The sequence below is a fragment of the Taudactylus pleione genome, unplaced genomic scaffold (genome assembly GCF_031769625.1).
Source record: "Taudactylus pleione unplaced genomic scaffold, aTauple2 ptg000342l, whole genome shotgun sequence".
Classification (NCBI taxonomy): domain Eukaryota; kingdom Metazoa; phylum Chordata; class Amphibia; order Anura; family Myobatrachidae; genus Taudactylus; species Taudactylus pleione.
In genome coordinates this window covers 8741072-8763641 of record NW_028284743.1, presented here as the reverse complement: position 1 = coordinate 8763641, position 22570 = coordinate 8741072, and the positions used below count along the sequence as shown (strand labels likewise).

Sequence of the window (22570 nt, the reverse complement as noted above, 5' to 3'; positions counted from 1 at the left end):
TAATCTTCATAATTTGTAGTAGTGCCTCTTATATATTGCCCACAGCAGTAGTGCCCCTTATGCAATACCCCAGTAGTGGTGCCCCTTATGCAATACCCCAGTAGTGGTGCCCCTTATTCAGTGCCCCCAGGAGTGTGACCCCTTATGCAGTGCTGCCTATGCAATGCCCCCAGTAGTAGTGCCCCCTGTAGTAATGTTCCCTGTGGTAGTGCCCCAGTAGTGGTGACCCCTGTAGTGAAAAAAACCTGCAATACTTAACTTAAGCCCCGCTCCCGCCCGGCTGGCCGCTCCTCGGAACTATGGGAGAGACGTCATAATCCGGTCCTGGGTCAGCAGACTGATCCGCTGTCCGAACGGACGATTTATAAGCTATACAGTTGTGATGTCAGTGTCAGTGGTACCTGCAGCCAGGGTACTGGCAAATGGCGGCTTCCCCTGTGCACTCAGCCAGACGTACTGATATATCGGCATTGGCTGTGCTGTAAGGTCTACCTGATATGTCTGCGGACAATGTCGTTCACAGACATTGGGTGTACACAACTGCCAATGCACTTGCGATATATTGTTTGTGGATCAAACAAACAAAATATATCGACAAGTGTGTTTTCCGGCTTTATTTAGCCGCTGCGGGCTTGTGGAAATATGCTAATGATTTGTCTTGTGCACAGAGACCTATAATAGAATATGGTTTTGTGGCCAGCGCTAGCCTAAGAAACTGGTGTATAGTTCTACAGATATATGGTATAAATAGAGCAAGAGGCTTCTTTATGTTTTTAAAAAAGTATTTAATAATATTAATACATATAATATAGGAGCGCTCCTGTGTGTCACTTGGTGTACCAAAATTGGAAATTGTCCTGAGTATTGGTTATGGCTGATATTAGGTGAGGTCAGATGGCTCCTTTAGGGTGCCTCTTTCTATATGGCGAAATGTGCCTACGTCTCCCTATAGCCAGAAAATGTACAATAACTTACGTGGACTGTTGTTTAACCTAGAAAAGTCAGTGTCCTTACTACACCTTGATTGCAGGTAACATAAGTGGACTCCTTTTTTGGGTGTCCCTTTCCGTATAGCACTTAAGCCTACGTCTCCGTATGCAAATATTGACTTGTCAGTCCTCAATGAGGCTGCCGTGAGTAGTACAGGTTTTTGGTTGAGTGCAAACAATCTCCACTATCCACTGTGCTTCTGTGTATTAATTGTTCTTCATAAAGGTATGTCCTGCTTACAAACAAGTGTGGGGTATCGGTCTGCCCTTGCTAAGGAGCGACCTACCGTATGTATAGCTGTCACATACGTTCCCCTCACTGTATATGTTCCAGTAAGTGGTGCAAATGTAGGTGGATGCAATCACTGCACAGTAACGGGGGCGGCGTCCCACACTCCTGTTCTTACCCGGGGTTGTATTCAATCTTCCTATGCTTTGCTGCATCCCGGCTCCAGCTTCCCAACCTATGGGGGATGCGATGTTGCCAGATTTACAAATATCTGGAATGCAATGCATTCCCAATATTGGCCACCTCAGCTAATGCCATTTGAAGATCGCGTTAGCCACTGTAGCCTATGGGCTACCACCACATAATTAGCCGGCAGAGGGTTCCTCCGGGACCCTGCCTCGGCAATGGCCGCCGCACACGTGCAGTCAGCATAACTGCACATGCGCACCATCCCCGGCACTAGCCGGCATCTCTCCAGGGACATTGCAGAGACTGGCTCAGGAGCCCGTGTTCCTGCATGTCCTGGATCAGGGGTCTTCAAACTTTGCCCTCCAGATGCTGTGGAACTACACATCCCAGCATGCACTGCATAGTTTTAGCATGCTGTTATATCAAAAAGGTGGCAGTGCATGCTGGGATGTGTAGTTCCACAGCAGCTGGAGGGCCAAGTTTGAAGACCCCTGTGACCTGGATGATATGATCACATTTTGTAATGTGATCATGGGTGTACTGACATACCCTGATCCAGGGGCGTATCTATAATGGGTGCAGGGTGTGCGGTGCACACGTGCCCCCTGGTCCACACCCTGCACCTATATTACTTAAAACTTACCTCTTCGAGGTCCCGCGCCGGGTGTCAGTGCTTGTACAAAAAGCCAGAAAAATAGCCGCCACAGACATTTTTCTGGCGTTTTGCGCATGTGCAGTAGACTTCGGGCACACTCTAGTACCCAGAGTGTACTAATGCTCCGGTGGCTGGCCAGCCGCGTTAGTCGGTTGCCGGCTGCCTGGAAGAGAGGAGGGGGCCACGGATGGGGAATGCACACGGGCCCCCTCCTCTCTAAAGACGCCCCTGTCCTGATCGCATTGCAAATGCGATTTAATAAATGAGGGTCTAAATGTCAGCCGCACATCTAACATCTGAACAACCTTACCCTATGCTGTCTCAGAATTTGTCTTACCTAGATAACTATCCCTGTCCACCTTTTTGTAGCCACCCCCCATTACCTCCCCAAACACTGACTACCTGTCACTCACTTTGCTCCCTAATCCATCGCTGCGTTTGCGCAGTGCAGCTTTGGTGCATGTCCACTAGCAAAAAATCTCTCCGTTACGTCCGACATCTGAATCAGCGCTATGATGACACCGCACTTCTCCCCGTATAGCATAATGGTGTAAAGAATGTTTACTTAGAATGATTTCTGACTGCAGTGATGCTATGATCAGGTTTGCAGATGTCACTGGTTCTGGATCGCTTGTGGCTAAGGACAGGCTGTGGTGGGGAAGGTTGGTACTGCTGGATTTGTCATCCCCCACACTGCAGCAGTAGACAGGGAGATAGGAGAGAGAGAGGACAGGCTATGCTGACGCAGTTGCATAGAGACGAGTAGTAGGGGAGGAGTCGGCACCAAATGCAGCATCTTACTGTATCCACTCACCGGCAGCAGCAACAGCTAGAGGCGGCACTGGCAGGGGCAGCTTCTGACTCCAGCACCACAGGGACGATTACTGCACTGGCTCAGCAAGGTGTGCTCCATACTCAAGCCAAGGACTGCAGACCCATGCGGCGTACAGATCAGAGCTAGGAGATCCCGCACACGTCTGGCTGATGTGGTGACCCAGTGTACGGCGCAGCCACAGGCAGAGAGATCCGATCACGTCCCAGAGACCGAGCTCCAGGGAAACTGCAGACACAGCGGCTCAGCTAAATCTAGCAGCAGCAGAACTCCCCGGCAGCACGGAATCTGCAGCAGCGCTGCTACTGCTTGGTGACCCCCTGTGCGCTGCAAGCTCTGTACCCCGGAGAGTCGCTCGCAGCTGTGGGCGCGGTGACCTGTTGGGCCTGTGCTGGGAGGATCAGCATGTGCTAGGAGTGTTGCAGATTCCCCTGGCACCCTCCCCTGCAATTCCTCTCTCTACACGTTTATATAATAACCCTTCTTTCGAAAGACTGGCAGTGCCATGGCGTGCTCTTTGCAGCTCCCTCTCCTTCGCTGCTAGATGTTTGCTGTAGGGATCATGGATACTTGTGTTTTTCCTTTTACCCTTCAGAAAAGTAAACAGGCTGTAAATGGAGGAGGACATTGATACCCGCAAAATTAACAATAGTTTCCTGCGCGATCACAGCTATGCAACAGAAGGTGAGTTTGTGCTGCATTCCTCTGCACTCCGCAGGCTCTGCCATCGCCTTGGAAACAGAGCCACAGTGTTCCACTAGTTACCTACATACACTGCTAATGCTGCCAGAGCCTATGTGCACCCTGCTCCCTACTCCCCTATTCACTACTAATGCTCATCACTGCCAGAGCCACTGTGTACCCCTGCTCCCTACATACACCGCTACTGCTCATCACTTGCTAGAGTCACTGTACCCCATGCTCTCTACATACACTGATCATGCTCGTCATTGATAGAGCACTGCACCCCCTGTTCCCTATGTACTCTATTTGCTCATCCTTCTCACTGCCAGACCCACTGTGCCCAATGCTCCTTACACACACTGGTAATAATCATCCTCCTCACTGCCAGAGCCACTGTATCTCCTGCTACCTACATACACTGGTAATCATCCTGCTCACTGACAGTGCCACTGTGCCCAATGCTCCCTACATACACTAGCAATTATCATCCTCCTCCTCCTCGCTGCCAGTGCCACTGTGCATAATGCTCCCTACATACACTGGTAATCATCCTTCTCGCTGCCAGTGCCACTGTACCCAATGCTCCCTACATACACTGGTGATGATCATTTTCCTCACTGCCAGAACCACTGTGTTCACCTGCCCACTATCTATGGTCTCTCTGCTTCCTACATACAATACAATACTTATGCTCACCCTCAACACATTATTCCTATGTTATACTGGAGACCTCACTCCTTCATGTTTGCAGTAAGAGAATGCATAGCTGAGAAATAATTATGCATCCTCCATTAGAATAACAGTGAAGAACTGTGCCAGTCATTTGTCTTTTACTGCAGGAACTTAAATGCATTGCATTGAGCAGACTGTAGCATCCATAAGAGGCTTTAAAATGCACTCTCACATTTATCCTGAGGGATTAGAGATGGAGGATTTTAGCAACGTTTTATTTGCAACTTGTTTGTGATCACCAATTGGCCCGGCTAGCTGCGCTGTCTTTGCTGCATCCTGATAATTTTTTACTGCATGTGAGAAAGTGACATCATTCTCTTATAAATGAGTCTTATCCCTAGAGTTAGTGATAGGCCTCACTTTGGAGTTAGAGCAGGTGGACTCTTAATTACACAATAAAATGAAACCCCAATATCTGATTTTCACAGTAATCAGGACCTTACTTATTACAGGCGATGTGGCGACTGAGATTTTTGGTCTTTGCCAACTAGACATGAGCATATCACTAAAAATGAGTACAACTTGTAGTTGCAAATACTAATTCAAATCTGCATTAATCTACACCAGTAACTACTTTATAATACATAATTCTTGTTTTGTTATGTGAAATATCTTAAATATGTTTAAATTATGTAGCTCAGCACTTGGTAATAGACTTTGGATATGAGGGTGGTGTCTTGCTGCTGCTGTTGGGCTTTGTTCATAGAGGATACAGATGGGGTTTACAGTAAGCAGTACGTATTTACAAATCACAAGTCATGCATGTATGTCAGATCAGTAGGTAGAGAGAAACCTGACTGTTACTATGGGAAACTGAAAGGATTCTTTATTTCATCAGAGATTGTCCAGGGTAGAATGATGGAAGGCATGTGTGAAAGCTGCTCTCTGCCCCCTCACCAGGTGTACCTATTCATGCTTGCTTCACACACATTGACTCCCTTATTTTGTCAGCAAGACATGCTGCTATACATGGTCCTGCCTCTTATGTACAATAGGTTGGGAGGATGCTAGGGCTTCTTTGTACAGAGGTGCAGATGATGGTACTTCCAATGTATAATAAAGCCAAAATGAATGTCTCTTTCAGACCTTGAGATGGCAATAGCAAAGTTTAATAATTACCAGCTCCTATATAAATTGTGCCATGGAGTCAAATTAAAGGTTTTCTACAATGTTCTCAGCTGCTAGTAAAGATTGGCTTACAAGAAGGGTCTGCGGATGTTAATCAGCTAAACCTTTAATAACCAGATGCTTTATTATAATGAAAGCAGCAGTTGTCCTCTTCATTAGCCTTTGCCCTGCAAAGCGTTTAGTGGTGGAAATAATTTATTTCAAGAGTTCCTTGCAGATGACAATTCTCAGTCTAGGCATTCTGTAGGGTGTGGTGAACAGATGGGTGCCAGGGCAACAGTCACATCTTTACTCCACCCTTTATCTTTCTAAGCTTCATAATCCCTGCACATTCCTTTGTAGTGCTACTTATTGATGCGCTTTCTTCATTTATTTTTTATTTTTTTTGTTTATTCATGGACTATCAGGATTGCTATGAAAGAGCCACTCTACTTGAATCTGAACCCTAGCTTATGATATCAGTAGCTTGCTTTGACTGTTGAGGGATCCCAAATAATATCCCATATTAACTTGTCCCTCTTTAGTGACCTACTGTAGTATTCTAATCGTCTGCCATTATTAAAGTCACAGGAGATGTTACACTAATTTACTGCATTTGCATATCATCAATCTGGGCCGCTTGATCAGAGTTTGCTACTGAAAAAGCTTGTGTCTTTGTGTTCTTGTACAATCAGTTCTACAGACCTTGTACAAGTAACAAGTCAAATGTAAAAAAAAATAAAAAAGATTGTTTTTTTTATTTTCTTTATTTTAATGTACACACTGCATGATGGTGCAGTGTAGAGTTCATTGCAGAGATAACAGCACCGCATTGTTCATTGCATCGTCCCATCTGCCGTGCAGAACGGGATACGTTCAATGTCCCGTCACATGGAATTCTCGTGGTCAGAATGCCGCTGCTGGAACCCCAACACCTGTCTGAATCCCTGCGTCGGCATTCCAACCGTTAGAATCCCAAAGTTAAGTAGCTGGATTAGGGAGTGGGTTAGGTTTAGGGTGTGGGGAGGTAAGGTTTAGGCATCGGAGAGGCTTAGGGTAGGGAGAGGGGGAGGGCTAGCATACAGACCGACAGGTGTTGGTATGATAACCCTGTCTGGATGCCGGTGTCTGGATTTTGACCGCCAGAATCCAATACCCATCCCGTGCAGAACAGCAGATTGGTCTGATTGGGCGTACACACTATACGATGTGTACGATATATAATTCTGATACATTGCATAGCCTGCACCCAGGTTTATTCTAAGAAATACACAGTGGATATATTCCTTTGTAAAGCTGGGTACACACTTTTACGATTGCAAGCTGATCGGGTAAAACTGTCCCGTTCAGGCGTGCAGTCTGTCCCCAGTGTGACCACCCCTGTCAGCCGCGTACACACTGTGCAGACATAGCACAGTGTGTACGGGCTTCTATGGGATCGGGAGGTCGAACCGTTAAATATTATACAGTACATAAGATGCGACTTCCCGATCCCAACCGTTGCAGGAGCGTTAAAAGCCATTTATCGGCTAACGTTCCTGTATCGGGACAGCATACACACCTAATACAATCCAGCGGCCATTCTCTCGATATAGGATGATCGGCCTGATGATTGAATAGGTGTGTACCCAGCTTAAGTGTTTGGGGACACATTACTCTGATGGCTGTATGGAGAGTCTCATATCCAGCTGTTGAGTTCTTATCTCTTTATTGCACTTGTCCATCACATGGGTGTGGTTCTGTGGAGGACTAGACAAAATGTAGATGTATCTATACACAGTATTCCTATACATAGCACAGCAATAATCAGCTGATTATGCATCTGTTAGTTTAATGCTCCCCTCTGAGGGCTGAACAAGCCTGTAACCACTGCAACATGCTCTGACTACAGTGATAGGTGCCCTGGGAGCAGCATGCGTGCTATACTTAGCTATAGCATGTTGTGCAGGCGAACGCTGCTGTCTTCATCAGATAGTTCCCTGTTTGTCTTGTCTATGTGTGAGACAGCAGTGCCTTACTTATCCATTCATCAGTACAGTACCTGTCTTCTGCAACATCTTGTACTACAGCAACAGTCATATTTAATATGGAGAAAATGACTAGCAAAGAAATTATGTAGTTGAAATAACATTCTTCATACACTAGTACTCACGACATTGATATTTGATTCACATCTTGTATAGATACCTTTCTCCTGTGTAGGAAAATACATGATTAGAACTTGCAGTACTCTTATTATAACAAAGATTTATTTGTGTTCAGAGGGGAATCTGTTGGATGGCAAACTCATGTGTTATCCAGCACATTAAAATAATAGAAATTCACACCCAAGCTGGTTTTTACTGACACATTTCAAGCCTCCAATTTACTGAAGCTAATGAGAATGTGTAATGTTGCCTGCAGGGTGTCGTGTGTGTTTTGTTCCCTTCACAGTATTAGTATGACGCAGGTGTATGTGGTCTCATTGTGGGTGAAAGCAGAGATGCTCCTCATATGCCCCGAATTGGACAGCTTGCTGGTTGAATTGTGAGTTGCTACCTTATGAAGCAAATGATTTGTGGCACAATGGGTGAGGTTTCTAAAGGGTATTACACATGTTACTGCTGTAACCCATAGCAACCTAATCAGAGAGTAGCTTTTTTTTTAATATAAAATGTACCAATAAAATGTACATTTATAGGTTAATATGGATTACATCCTCTTTTGAACATTGACCTGTATACCAGAGTTTATAGATTCTGCCATTGTGTATTCTAAACAGTGTGGTAAGTGACACCATATGTTCTTTGGTATACCAAGTGAATAGCATGATGGGATCTCTGGTTGCACTCATATGATATCCGCTATTTCAATCACATTACCTAGAATGGGCAATCATTTTTATTAACTATATGGTTCCAGTTGCACTCGTGCTAGCCTTTGTAATAGATGGTGCCATATAAGAAGACATTAAGGGGTCCATCCTGTTAGTCGTGAGACTGCGTATCTGCTGAGCACGACAAATCACACCCTTTGCGGCTGCATTGACCCATAAAACTGATGCAAATGAAAAATAGCAGCTAATTATAAAAAAATTTTTTTTCTTTTCAACAATTTTTTTGTTACAGATTTTATATATGGAATAAGTTTTTTTTTTTTTTTAATTTTTTTTCAGCGTTGTTAAGGAATAAACAGGATAAATTGCAAAATGCCCAGTTGAATTGGTGCCAGCACATGATAAATTGAATCCTCTGTAGATATGGGAAGGGAATGACATCAGAGTTTGTGCATATGAGCATAATGTTCATCAAGTAAATTACCTGTTAAGTGCGTTGGAATAAATTAAATGTTCTTGGCTGCAGTATTCTGCGGTTCTGTAATTATGTGATGGATAATAAAGATTGTTCCATGATGGAAAATCCGCATCCATGTAATGTATAAAATTCCACTCATGTGCATAAACTTACATGTCCAACCTGTAGAATATGGGTGGTGCCAAGTGCTGCCTGGAAATTTGATGGGGCCTGGTACTGTGGTGCAAGTGGCGCAAAGTAGACGTCCGTTACAAATACTGAAGCACTGTTTGCAAAATGCGGGTAACGTGGTTGTGCTCCCTGGTTGGCCTGGATCATCGGCCTATGGAGGGCCTGTTGTCGAGTTGGGGCCCCATGCTCTGGTACCCCGCTTACCACCCTTATGGCGGCACTTTTTACTATCTCAGTGGAGCTGTTTCTTTTGCTGTCTGAACAGATTAGTTTTTGGAAGTTTTAGAAAAATGGCACCTATGAAGAGGCTTGTTTTTATTGTGTACAGGGAGGGATTCCACTGCTTAATTATGGTATACTCAATCTTTATTTTTATTTTTTTTACATTTCACACAAGCTGAAGCCTTGCAGCAGGCATCAAGGGCAGTCAGCTTGAATTATACAGGGCTAAAGCCTTGTTACATGTAAATACAGCAAGCGTGTGGAGATTTTATAGCTGTGTGATGGGGGCATCCATGTTAAATGCCAGGCTGTTTGTTCATCCCATTGCGCAGAGATGTCCTCAGTGTGCAGGAAGTGCCAGCTGTCTGAGTTCAACAACTTGTTGGCCTAAAGGCTTATAATCAGGGATTGGTTCAGTCGAATGCAAATTGTTCATTGATCCTTCATTCTGCCAACAATGGTATTTTCATTAATGAACATCCCCTGAATGGTCACATGGCATCAAAACAATTATCCTCGGCCATGAAGTAATTACCGTTGCTTTTAGCTGAAACAAAAAGCTAATTTGAATACTAAAATTCTTGAGAAGGATTTGTTGTTTTTTCCATTTGTACTATTTTGCCATTGCAAATGATATCTCAATCTCTAACGTTGGGCACATGGAACATTTACTATTTCCTATATATAGAGCATTTACATTAGTGTAAATATGTAATGTAAACTGTGTATAGGAAGGTAGAAGTAATAGTCACCCTATCTGCTTCTGGCAGAATATTTATTAGTCTACTAGGGGTGGTTGTTGTTTGCGAGCACCACTCGGGTGTAATCACATCTTCAACCGCTAGTGTTCAGCTCTACATCTACCAGGCCCCTGTTCCATGTGGTAGTAGTCTTCTATAAAATAATGTAGCCGACACTTCTAGCAAGATACAGTAATAAAGGAAGAAGTTGACTGTTATTTAGGCAGTAAAATGAAGATGGTCATTTTTTTCTTTTTCTATAAATCATGCCCCCATATAGCAAATTGTGCTACGCCCCCCAGAAAACTACCCTCCTCCCCATTAACTGAAGCCCAGGAGGCTTCTGTCAAGTCTTCTAAATCCCAAATCCTCCTTTCTGCTGTAATGCTGAGATGATCCATAAGGCACATATGATTGGCGAGTCCTGATGGGAAATTGAGAACCAATGCCCTATCATTTGGGAGAGGGTGTGTGTAGCATGTAGGGGAGATTGCACTCTTACATCTCTTTACTACAAAGTAATAGTTGTTTGTTAACATTACTTCACAGGTATATCACTGCCTTTTATTATATCCCTATTAACTTTCAGTCAGGTGTATGTTCCACACCAAAGTGCATTAAAATGTATTTATCCAAACCTTGTGATAATGCCGGTAATGGCCTGTGTTTTCATCAGGCACTATAAAAAGTGAGGCCAAAGCAAAGATTTGATCAGATTCACCAATAATCCATTAGGCAGATATTATTTGTGTTGTAAATTGTAATATTGCATTCTGATCCCAGACAAGTATAAGGAACTTTGTATTATGGGAGTATGTAGGTACCATGTCTCAGAGTTAAATGATATATTCAGGTTATGTCTCAGCTATTGTAGAATTTTACAGGGAGTTCGTAAAGTCCCTTTGCACTGACTGTGTGCTATGTGTGTGACAGTGGTGGCTCCAGAGGTGGGGCTACAGCGCGGTCCAAAACTCAGATAGGGGAACCTCACCAACTGCCACCTCAAATGCCAAACATTGCCGGCCGGGACTCACTGGCAATTATTTGACTTTCGGACTGTCACACACTAAGCACACAGTCGCTGCAGAGGAACTTTCCGAACTCCCTGTATAACGGGAGGTATGTTCTTTCTGGTTTTAACCTTTCATTGTCTCATTGCATGGAACGCGGGCTACCTAAACATTCAGTTACATCATCATTTTTCTGTGAAAGCACAATATGTCCTTAATAATTGTATTATCTTTTTCTAGTTTGAAAACATGTTTAATTAAAGAAGTTCTGGCAAAATGTATTAATGGGACAAATGTAGAGACAAGACAGAAAGAGGGGGAAAATATGACAAAGTGGAATGTTTGAGACATTTAGACTCCTAAAAGACAGATCTTTTTGACACTAGTAGAAGTATGTATCCTGTGACCTGTAGGTTCTTTTTTGTCATCAGTTTCTATTTTATCTCTTTAAGCCACTGGCGGACTCATTCGGCCGAGCTGCACTTACCTTCATTTTCTTCCTAAATCAGTATTGTTCAACTAATATTAGCTAAGAAACAAATACAAATAGTTGACTTAAAATCTGGGCAAGGAGTTTTTATTTGTATCAAGCGATATCAACACATATGAGGTTGTAAAGGATCAGGAGCATACCGAAAAAAATCCAAGTGGGATCATTTCAAAAGTAGACCTTTTAAACAGATCAATAGATGTATTGGTAAACCACCTAGTGCGTTTTGTGTGGAAATCTGGCAATTCAATTGTTGTAGCTCCTGTCTAAACTGCACGGGTGTCATTCATTTGTTTGCACGACAGACTAGAGGCTTCAGTTATTGCAGATTGCTACTCGCACCCTCCTGAGGTTGGGCTTTGGGGCTCATTGCAAGTATCGGACACACCGTAACTGCAGCGCGCCCGACATGTGCATTTTCACGCAAAAAAGGGCCTGGTCGTGCAAACAATTGAATAGCTACCGTACAGTTTACTCATTCCCCTATATAATCAAAATTACATTGGTAGAACTGTTTGTGTTTTTTTTTTTTTGTTGTTGTTTTTTTGCCCGATCTAACATACACTTTGGTGTGTTTTTGTGCCTCATACATTGGGGACCAGCTTTAAGGAGCAGATTATCATCTGAAAAACCCATGTTTTGAAAGAGGAGCCTTAAACACTGACTGATTTTTGCATGTAGCACTTGAATACTGGGCGACTGTGGCTCATACAATACAGTGTCTATGTCCCTTAATGCACAGTGCTCACAGTCTCTCTTGCAGGGTCATCTGAGCCAGAAATGACTACAGGGAAAGTGACACCTATATGAGCAACGTTTCCACATGTCACAAAATCAGACTTTAGACCAGTGGTTCCCAAACTTTCTTGAATCACAGTGCTCTAAAGTATCAGCATTGTTTTTGTTATTGGGAAATTCATAAAACATTTAGTAAAGTGAAGTAAACTATGCTTATCCGTCATCCTTATGTCCAGTTATGTGGTGGTGGACAGGTTTGCGCATCTGTTTGTCCACATATTTACATTACATTGACAATAAGAGTCCGAATGCAGCATGGCCCCCGCCACTGGGATGTCGCTCCCGACATTGGCAAGTGTGAATGCACTTGCCAATGCTGGAACCCCCGCCGGGTCCCGTCGCACGACAGGTCGGCTGGGTACACATCGTTAAATGTGTACCCAGTTTTAGTTTATTCCAGAATATCCTAACCTTACTGGGATTACTAACATGCTAACCTCAAGGTGATATGCCTAGATGTACATCATGGATTAATGTCTTTTTAAACAGCCATCCTCCTATTCTGACTACTGTGGAGTTGATAGTTGTCTTGACAGTAGAAAAAGTAGTTTTTGTACAGTAATACTGATTAGCCGCTGCAATATTACCACAATAGCGCTCTACCATTAGGGCCAGATCCAAGTAGCCCGCAGGCTTCACTTAATGCAGATTACAGTTTGTCTGAGGGATGCTCGAACAGAAATCCGCAGTAAGTGCCCGTGTTGCGAACGTGTTAACCCATAAATTCCGGAAAAACTGCCAGGAACTAGCAGTTAATGTGCTTTACCTGCTCATGGAAAAGGGCTTATATTTGAATAGCTCTGGGAGTAAAAGTCCGAGACTACTAGTACTTTTGCGCTGATTGAATCCGACCCTTAGTGACTAAAGTATTTATTTTATGACCTTAACATGTTGTAAATAAAATCATTTTGGAAGTCATTTTAAACCTTATTTCCCTAGAAGATGGCACAAAAATATTGTTATATTAGACATTTCATTACTGTATAATAGAATTTCAATTCTATATTGGGATGATCAGGCTCATTAGATTTCAAGATGTAAGAAAATAATGAAGTTAATTTTAAAGCAAAATTATTGCAACACACTGTGTCAAAATCAAACACATTTCTGCTTGTTGAAATACCAACATACTTTTTAGGGCTGAATCCAATCTGCTGGGGGATGGGATGGGGGGGTCAGTAAAGAAATGTAACTTGATTAACTGCATAACCTAATGCATGACTCTGCTTATATTTTAAGAGGCAGAAAATGAGAAATGCTGATCGCTGGACATGATGGCTCCCTGATGAGCATAGAATGGGAATGCATTAAAGACGGGTGCTTTGGGGAGGATAATCATAAAAAAGTGCCTGTTGGCTTTTAACTGTATTTTAATGAAGGTGTCTCATGCATATTAAGCAAGTATGTGGTAGTTGGATTTATAAGCTCTGGTATTTTTAGCTCTATTGTGCTATTAATTCATAGTGTAATGACTTTGATAATTGTAAATGATAATGGTTCTCTTAGCTCTGAGTAGCCAGACTTTCTAAAGAATAATCTAGACTTGTTTCATTTTAATAACTGTTGTAATATGTTTTTCTTTCATATAGCGTGCAACACGATAGTAATGACTACAGTATTAAGAAAATGATTCTAGGAACAGGAACACTGTTTTTCAATACACTGATACTGTAAGTCCTTCAACAGCGGAGTATTGGTAACACTTAACAAGGTGCTGGTTTGTGATAAGTGTTTATGTTCTGGTAGATGGTAGAACTGTCCATCTCTCCTATCGCCTGCCTTATTGACAGGAGATAACAAATAGGGGGGAATTCTATTAGCTGTGGGACTTATCGCGAACTGTTAGCTCCCGGGTTAAAGGATCTATGTACAAAGCATTGGAGAGAGATAAAGTACCAACCCATCAGCTCCTAACAGTCTCTCCAAGGCTTCGTACACAGACCCCTTAATGCCCGGAGCTATTCAATTATATACCGAGGTAAGCCCCATATCCTGCGGTAGGGCATGGATTCTAGGTTAAATGCACAGAGCTATGCAATTGTGCGCAGTAAGCTTGCGACTAGCCCCGAGGGTGCACTTAATGCAGAGTTCTGTTCGTACCCTCCTGAGGTGCATAAAGAAATCTGCGTTAGGTGCCCTCTCTGGGCTTACCCGGGAGCTAAAAACCTGCGGCAAGTACTGCAGCTATTTAGATTCTTCCTTTAGATGATGGGCAACAGGCAACTCTAGGACCACATACAGCCTCTGTGCCATCGTATGTGGCCCCCACTTTCTTGCTTTATTGTCAAATTGGTTTGTCATAGTTTGACACATGTCTAAAATGCCTACTGATGTGTTATTACAGACAGGTATCTTTCTTTTGTTGTCATTTGTTACGAAGATTAAGAGCAACATGAAAACGATACCTTAAAGGGCACCCATGTGGCACATTGAGTCCATCGGGTTGCCTGTCACTCTATTGGACTCTCATCTATGTTAGAGTCTAATCTGAAAGATTAATAATTTGTTGCGTAAAGTAGAAGTTTATTGCCATGGTGAAGGAAGTGAAGAGACAGAGGAGAAGTGTTGCACTTGCATAGTCATTGCTACAAGGCACAGCAATGTGCAGTAAGATGACTTAGATGTACCTTTACTTTGTATAACTTGCCCAGTGTTCAGAGGTGCTGTTCTATAGCTGTCAAAGAGTGTACTCTCTATTGCGAGTGTAGTCACAAGAAAAAAAAATACTAGTCATGGAATATTGGCATTGGCTTTCAAAAAAGTATTCTCATTTAGAAAAGGTTTCACATTATATTTTTTGTTCATCTCCCTAACTTATACATAAATGTTGTAAAAAAGAAGTTGTTGCAGTGTGTTTTCGACATGTAATGAATATGCACTTGTGTGAGGAATATTTATATATGACTGTGACTTCGGTCACTGTTAATATTAATGAAGTGTGTGTATGTAGCCTGACGTCAAACAATGGCAGCCAAAACCGTGTCTACCACATTACTTAGGTCTGTGCTTATGCAGATGGTAGGTGACAGAAAGCTAGAGCTTGTTATTAACTTGTACTTTGCACAAAGAATATTCCAGTATGATAAAACACAAATCTATGGCCCTGATTCAGAGCCAGACACTCTGACCAGAGCGCTCGCTCTGAATCAGGGCCCTCCTCCATTAAAATGGAGCGTCCTCCTGGACGCTCATATAGCTGTGGGTCACCACCCACAGCATATACGAGCGTGCAGAAAGATGGACGCGATGGTCTTGACCATCGCGACCATCGGACTTGCGAGAGAAACCCTGCGGTCGGGTTTCCCAGCCGCAAGGCCAGGAGTGATTTTGTCTCTATCAGAGCCAAAATCACTCCCACTGACATCACTAGTGATGTCAGTGGGGCCGGCTTCAGATGGTAGGCGTTCCCATGGGAACGCCTCCGTCTGGCAGGCACGCCCCCGGCATGCCCACCAAAGGGGGCGTGCTGTCAATCAACATCGACAGCACGCCCCCTTTGGTGCGAGACCCCGAGCGATGGAAAGCCCGTCATGCGCAGTGGGGAACATCGACACACTTGCGAGCGTACTGCCGCTCGCGAGTGGGTCTGAATGACCCCCTATGATTCTAATATTCCAAACTATTCTTCATATAATATAGTATTGCGTATAGCAACAAATCTTACCTACTTGTTCCTCTGTGTTTTTATTCATAAAATATATGCTTGATTAAAATAACTGTTTTATTTGAGACATTCTATTATACAACTACAGTCATATGAATATCTTTTTTGGACCACTGCAGTTCATAAAGTTTTTCTCCGAAATTTACTTTCTTTGGTTCTATGATAAACTGGGTTAGTCCTTTATTACCATACTGAAAGCATTTTCTTTAACTATAAGAGGATGAAAAATACAGTCCTAATGAACAAAATGCATTTTTATGTGTGAAAAAATAATGCTATAAAGCTAGTAATAATCAAGTCCCTTTTAAAGAATGTCACAATACTTTTGAATCTTCCAAATTGACATAATTACCTAGGTAGTGTTTTCCACTAGTGCTGCGGCAAAATATTTCTCCAAACACAGGATAAATAATAATTAGACAGGGCAAAGCATTCTAATAATTGTTCGCTGACTGGGATTTATCAATTGATAAGGGATGATAGTTTTTAGTTTTTTTCTTTCCTTTCTGTGCAATGTATGGTACCTCTAAGGTCCTGACACTCCTCCTTCCTGAACTGTTGTGGTCCTTTGCTATAAACAGAACTATTCTTATAGGATGTAATTCTCAGTGTAGTGCAGCCTCACACTGCCTTAGTATTAGCGACTGGGAAAGTTCTACAAAATGATTAAACTGTACCTTTCCATTGTGTGTTCCTAGCATTACAACTGGTGAAAAATGAATAAACTACTTGTAAAATATATCGGTTTTAGATATAAACTTTATTGTAATTTCACCCAGAAAGAAATATTATTTTTGCACCCATTACAAGTTATGTTGGGTGTGCTGTGTCATTGTTCCTTAACTGCCTGTTCCCTTACTTATGCACACGTACTCTTTCTATGGGATTTACAGCAGTCAGAAGATGTTACATACACATGACTGCTTAAAGGATAAACAAAAAACTAGCAGGACCGGAAGACTGCTAATGTCAGTGCACATGTGGCACGCTTGGCAGGTACTTGAACATTCTTAAAGGATATATTTCCAGTGGTTCAAACATCAGCATATTTGACAAAAAACAGTTCCATGGAAGTATGACTGTGAGAAATCTGTGATTTGGTTCATTTCACATCACATTTAGGCAACTGTACTTGAAAACATAATAGTCAAGATTTATACAAGTTATTTATGCCTAGCAGTACAGTTTACTGTGTACAGTAAGTGATGACAAACTTCCAAGTGCCCTGTATGTGATTATGTAGGCCTGTCTCAAATATGTTCTGGTACAGTATATTGCCCATATGGGAAAATGTGGTTTTACTGTCCTTTGGATAAGGGATTATATATATATATATGTGTGTGTGTGTGTGCTTATATATATGTATGTGCATATATATATATATATATATATATATATATATGTATGTGTATATATGTATATATATATGTGTGTGTGTGTGTATGTATATATATATATGTGTGTGTGTATATATATATATATATATATATATATATATATATATATAGAAAGTATTGCTTTAATATTGTGACTGTTACGCTATTGTCAAGTAAACAAAGTTTTCATTTCTGTAATTAAGTCAGTTGCAGTTTGTATGAAGTAAACTTTTCCCATATTTGGTTTTAAGAGAGAACTTTATCCCAGTTTGAAACCTAAAGCCTAAATCTGCTTGTGACACAATGATATTTCAGTTTATGAATGCTGCCTTTTGCTTTCTTTTGGGTGGTATTTTTGAGGCTAGTGATCATTGTCCTGCAGAAGTGGTGCATCAGACTTGCGTACTGTAGCTTTCAGCACCATGGACAGCAGTATTACATTGTATCCAGCTGACTTGCTGAACTGTTATGTTGCCTCATTTAGCAAATAATAGTTAGTCTTTCTTCTGTATCTTCTATTATATTTGACCCTTATGAGGGAGACTAGAATATTTGTTAGAGTTTTTATTTTAACTGCAAATCGATCATTTTTAAATTTTAGCCCCTCAACACCATGAATAAACTGCTACATAATTTTTATTAGGGAGAAACATGTACAAAGTTGACACTTTTTTAATACAATATGTACATAAATGGCAAACATCTTGAAATATACATTACAGTGTTGTGAAGCTGCTTATTGCTTTATGGGAGCAATATGATCTTTTTATGTAGTATTTTATTCTGTTGTACTGTATTAAATTACCTCGGCACTAAACAAGCTTCAGTGTGGTGTCAATTAAGATAGTGTTATTTATTTTCCTTTCTTGATCATCACAGTAAATCTAGTCAGCTTTATTTTACTAGGTATATCATTTTTTTTGCTTCCCAACTTGCATCAGTGTAAAACAATACTACTAGCACAATAATCCATTTCAGTTTGTTACTATTAAAAACTCAATATAGGTGATTTTAACAGAAAATGTCAAATCTGATAGAAAACATCCAGTCCAGCTTATTTTTCTAGGCTCCAAAATGTATGCATATTTTATGAAGTTCAGTGATGCAGACACAATGAGAGGATTGCTCTGTCCTGCACTGGTGGGATATACCATATAAATATTTCAGTTGCCAGCTTCTGTACAAATCACAAATGGAAGCCTCTTTATACATTTGCTAGTCTAATTTGTCTGCATCTCTGTCCTTAGGGCAAAAGCCATTGATTCATTCTGTGCAATTTCAGTTCAGTGTTGCCCCTGCCCTGTTTAGGAAACCACGTTGGCAGCATCTATTGTTCCACACAATTGTGAAATTAAGTGAAGTCAGTCTCTCGCCTTAGGCCACAATTCAAGTGTTTTCAAAGCTATTTCAAGATAGTTAACCGCTGCGCCAATAAATTTTGAAGCGAGACCTTGCAATTGTTCTGCTGTAGAAAGAACCATAAAACTAAAAAATTGACATTTTGAATTCTCAATTTCTTTATCCTTCAGTTTGAGATTGTTAACTATTTGATTTTGGCCTATGGGCAGATTAACCAGGTTTGGGGTTGTAGAATGGTAAAGAGTAAGAATGCAACCCTTTTCTTTGTCTGAATATTTGTTGATCTTTAATGCTCAGTACAATATTTATACAAGCTCCTGGTGCTGAAATTGAATTTTACATAAACCTGAAAAAAATGTGTGTCTTGTAATACACTCATTATCCATAATCAAGTCTTGATGAAAATATTACTCACCACTAACAACCATGCATTGCGATCATAAAGATTTTTAATACACTTCAAGAATATTGCATATAAAAGCTAAAAATACAGTAGCCTATTAGTAACTCTTAATGATGTGTTTAGAAGATTAATTTATTTACCTGATTCTGCAATGTTTTATTTATTTTTGAAGTAACACTATTGTGAATATTTTGTGGTTTTAAAGGTATGGTTTCCTTCTGGTACTCAAGATGTATAAGGTGGCTGTTTTTGTACTTGCTTTATTTAATTCAAGACACTATGTGCAGATCTACTTTTGTCTGCGCACAATATTGAGGTATCCCTTGGTGATATTTCTTCCTTTCATGACATAATTACTTGGTTTTAACTATGAGCTAATTAACTACGTTGCAGCTACTTTTAGTTTGTAATGCAATAAGAAGTGGCAATCCATTGAGGTAGAAAAGCCATAGGGATAATTGCTTCAGCTCAACATTTAGTCCACAGAAGAAGAAAAGAGAGTTATGTAGCCACACAAACCGCAGGTATACTTTCAATATACACAATTTCAAACAATGGGCACAATTCTATTCAACGCAATGTGAATAGCGCCGGGAGATAGCTCCCGGAGCTTTTCAATTCATTGCGATGTTAGGTCGGGGAAGGCTCGTTCTCGCACCTTAAACAGGGTGTTTAGGCATGATAACGGGCATTCCCCGACCTAACTTCCCGGCGCGAGGCTGTTTTCCAGGCGCGAAGGGCAGAAAACAGCCTCGCGCCGGGACTTTTGTCGGATTTCTGCTCTCATCCCTGGAGGGATAAGAGAAGAAATCATTAGTCGGACTTGGCAGCGCTGTGTATTGAATAGCTCCGGGAGCTCACTCCCGGCGCTATTTACATCTGGTTGAATAGAATCTTGCCCAATGAATGCAATTTCAAATGTTGTAGATGCCCCCTGCAGGGCATCTATACAAATAGGCGCCCGACGGAGCAATTCAACTGTCTCTCCGTTAGGGTGCCTTAATGCGCCTGAAAGCACAGTGTTTAGATGCGCATAGTGGCTAAACCCGTCTAAAGAATCGTTTAGGGCGCCCAAACAGCCATTTGGTCGGCCAAACCACCGTTAGGGTGTTCAAAAAACTGGACTTTGCACACATTTCTCAGGAGGCTGTGAGAAGAGTTGTCCCCCCCCCCCCTCCCCCCCAGCCACGCTGCTTTGCCGTCCGAACGGAGCAACAATTGAATTTGAATCGCCCCCTATGAGTGTGTCCACTCAAAACATTATTTTCTGTTTGTATTCCAGCTTCCTTTTATAATATATATGTATTAAAAATCTGCCAGAAAGTGCAATAGATGGGTAATTTTATCTGCTAAATGCTGGGACTCTTAAATAGAAAATTTTGCCCCCCGATTTGGAAAACTGCAGACTTGTTGTGACTGGTAGTTCCACAGCATTGGTATGCACAGAAATACTGATGGTATAGACCTTTCTGGACCATTGTTTGAATAGTTTATAAAACACTGACTTGCCATTAGTAATCATGATTTTTGGTGTAGAAGTGGCAACATAATATTTACAGCATGTAGGGTCTTGAAATTGTATTTTGCCCCACGTATTTACAATAGACACCCTGTTCCCATGAGCTTTAAACAACTATAAATCACAGCAGGCACCCTAATTCTGAATGTACAGATGTGTCCTTATACATCTTTGCTGCACTAACGCTAAGAAGCCCCTCTTGGCGCGCCAGGTTCCGAGAGACACTGCTAGCGCAGGGCGTCTTGTTTTTGCATCTTTTTGCCATAATGCATCTAAGTTACAATGCGATATGACTAGGACACTCTAGCAGACACTGCTGATTAATTTTATATGCGACACTTGTCTATCTGTGTGCGACTGAGTGAACAAATCTGTATACGAAGTGCTTCAATGTAGCGGCCTGCTGCTATTTTCATTCCAATTTCCATTATGGTCCATATACAGACTCGGGTGCAACAGACATAGTGTTGGAGATCAAATTAATCAGCACAGTCTGCTGGTATTTCCTAGTCTCATTGCAGTGTGACTTAAACCACTTTCAAGCAGAAAAATCCCTAAAGCTGGGTTTTTCCCATATCTTTCAACCCGGGAAGGACCAGGGAATTTGCTCCTAACCCACTTTCACACAGCACATAATTCCCGGGAAATTCCCGGGTCGACCCCTTTCACACAGAACCCAGATTATCCCTGCAATATACAGTGTGTCATAATAAATGGACTGCTTTTATGGCACGCAGAGATGAGGTCATGAAAAGTGCAGCTTGTGTACCATTATCTCAGCCAGTAAGCGCTGCTTACTATGCCTGGAGTAGAAAAACCCGGGTCGGCACCTTTCAGACAGCCGCCAACCCGTGTAAGACCTGGGAAAAACCCAGGTAAATACCTGGGTCGAAGTACCGGGAATTAGGTCCCGTGTTGACCCTTTCAGACAGAAAAAAAACCCGGGTCGACCCGGCTAGACCCGGGTTCTTTTCTCTGTCTGAAAGGGGTATAAGATGCATTTTCGGCAATAAAAAACAAAAGCCAGAAGCTAGTAGAGTAGCACGGGACCTGACGGATCACTCACACCAGGCTAGTCACGCTGAGTGGTGTTTTGAGGCTAGATGTATGAGGTCACCTCTGTATTGCTGTCTTTTTGCTCTTCCTCCATTCCTCCTTCTAATAGCAGGTGTAGGTTTTCCAAAAAGAAAATCACATAATACTGGAGTATGAAAGTTTTGCTTTTTTAAATCTTATGCTGCAATTATGTGGCAGTATGGTGGCAACAATGGCACTTACATTTTTAAAATGGTAACCATAAAATCCTCATTTGAATAGGGAGGTCTCTGACATAATCACTTTAACCTCTTTGCTGCTGAGGGTTTTTCACCCCCTCTGCTGATGTAATTTTTCGATGCTTGCGCTATTTACAAGATCGATATCACTGATTCTTTATGCTGTAGCCGCGCAAATTTTGCCCCGTGCTGTCTGCTCATTCTTAAAAAAATAACATTTATCCAAAGTGGCGCCAAATTTCAAGAAAGTGAACCAAAAACAAATAGGATTTTATTTATAATCGCCACAAATAAATACTTTAATATCTTGCTTCAGCATTAATTTACTGTTCCAAAAAGGCAACTCACAGGATTTAATGTTTAAGTTTTCATTAAAAAAATATTTGCCTTTAAAAATGTATTTTTTTTTGGACTACTATTTATTTCTTGCTAGTAAACCTACTGCATTAAATGTGGGACCCTTCTTTTTGACACATTATGGGGGAGTTATGGGACTTAAGCTAGGTACACATTAGACGACCCAGTCAACCCACAATGCAACGGACGACATATTGTGTGGTCTGTACACACCCCGCACAATCTGGTGAACGACTGCCCAATATATACATGGGCTTGTTCATCACATTGACAGATTGAGCAGCATGTACGGCAGACCTATTGATGCGATAAACGACTTTGCAGGAGCGCGCATGGGCGGACATAGTGCATACACTCTTGCCAATGTTGACAATGTTGGCCAGATTGGGCGACATATCGTCTAATGTGTACCCACCTTTGGAATCCCCTTCAATTAAGGCCCAGTATGGGGGATGTATCCCCCCCCCCCATCTATGG

At 41.8% G+C, this 22570-nt stretch overlaps 1 protein-coding gene across 3 annotated transcripts in view; it reads left to right on the top strand.

Moving 5' to 3' along the window:
- Positions 1-22570, top strand: part of PPP2R2B (protein phosphatase 2 regulatory subunit Bbeta) — a 317170-nt gene that overhangs the window by 146547 nt on the left and 148053 nt on the right. The window contains exon 1 of one of the 3 annotated variants that reach the window (XM_088443992.1): positions 2856-3578. The exons of the other annotated variants lie outside the window; for them this stretch is intronic. Within the exon in view, the coding sequence (XP_088300118.1) occupies positions 3509-3578 (70 nt within the window). The 5' untranslated portion in view covers positions 2856-3508. Of the gene's footprint in view, positions 1-2855; positions 3579-22570 lie in introns of those variants that run through there. 3 annotated transcript variants of the gene reach the window in all.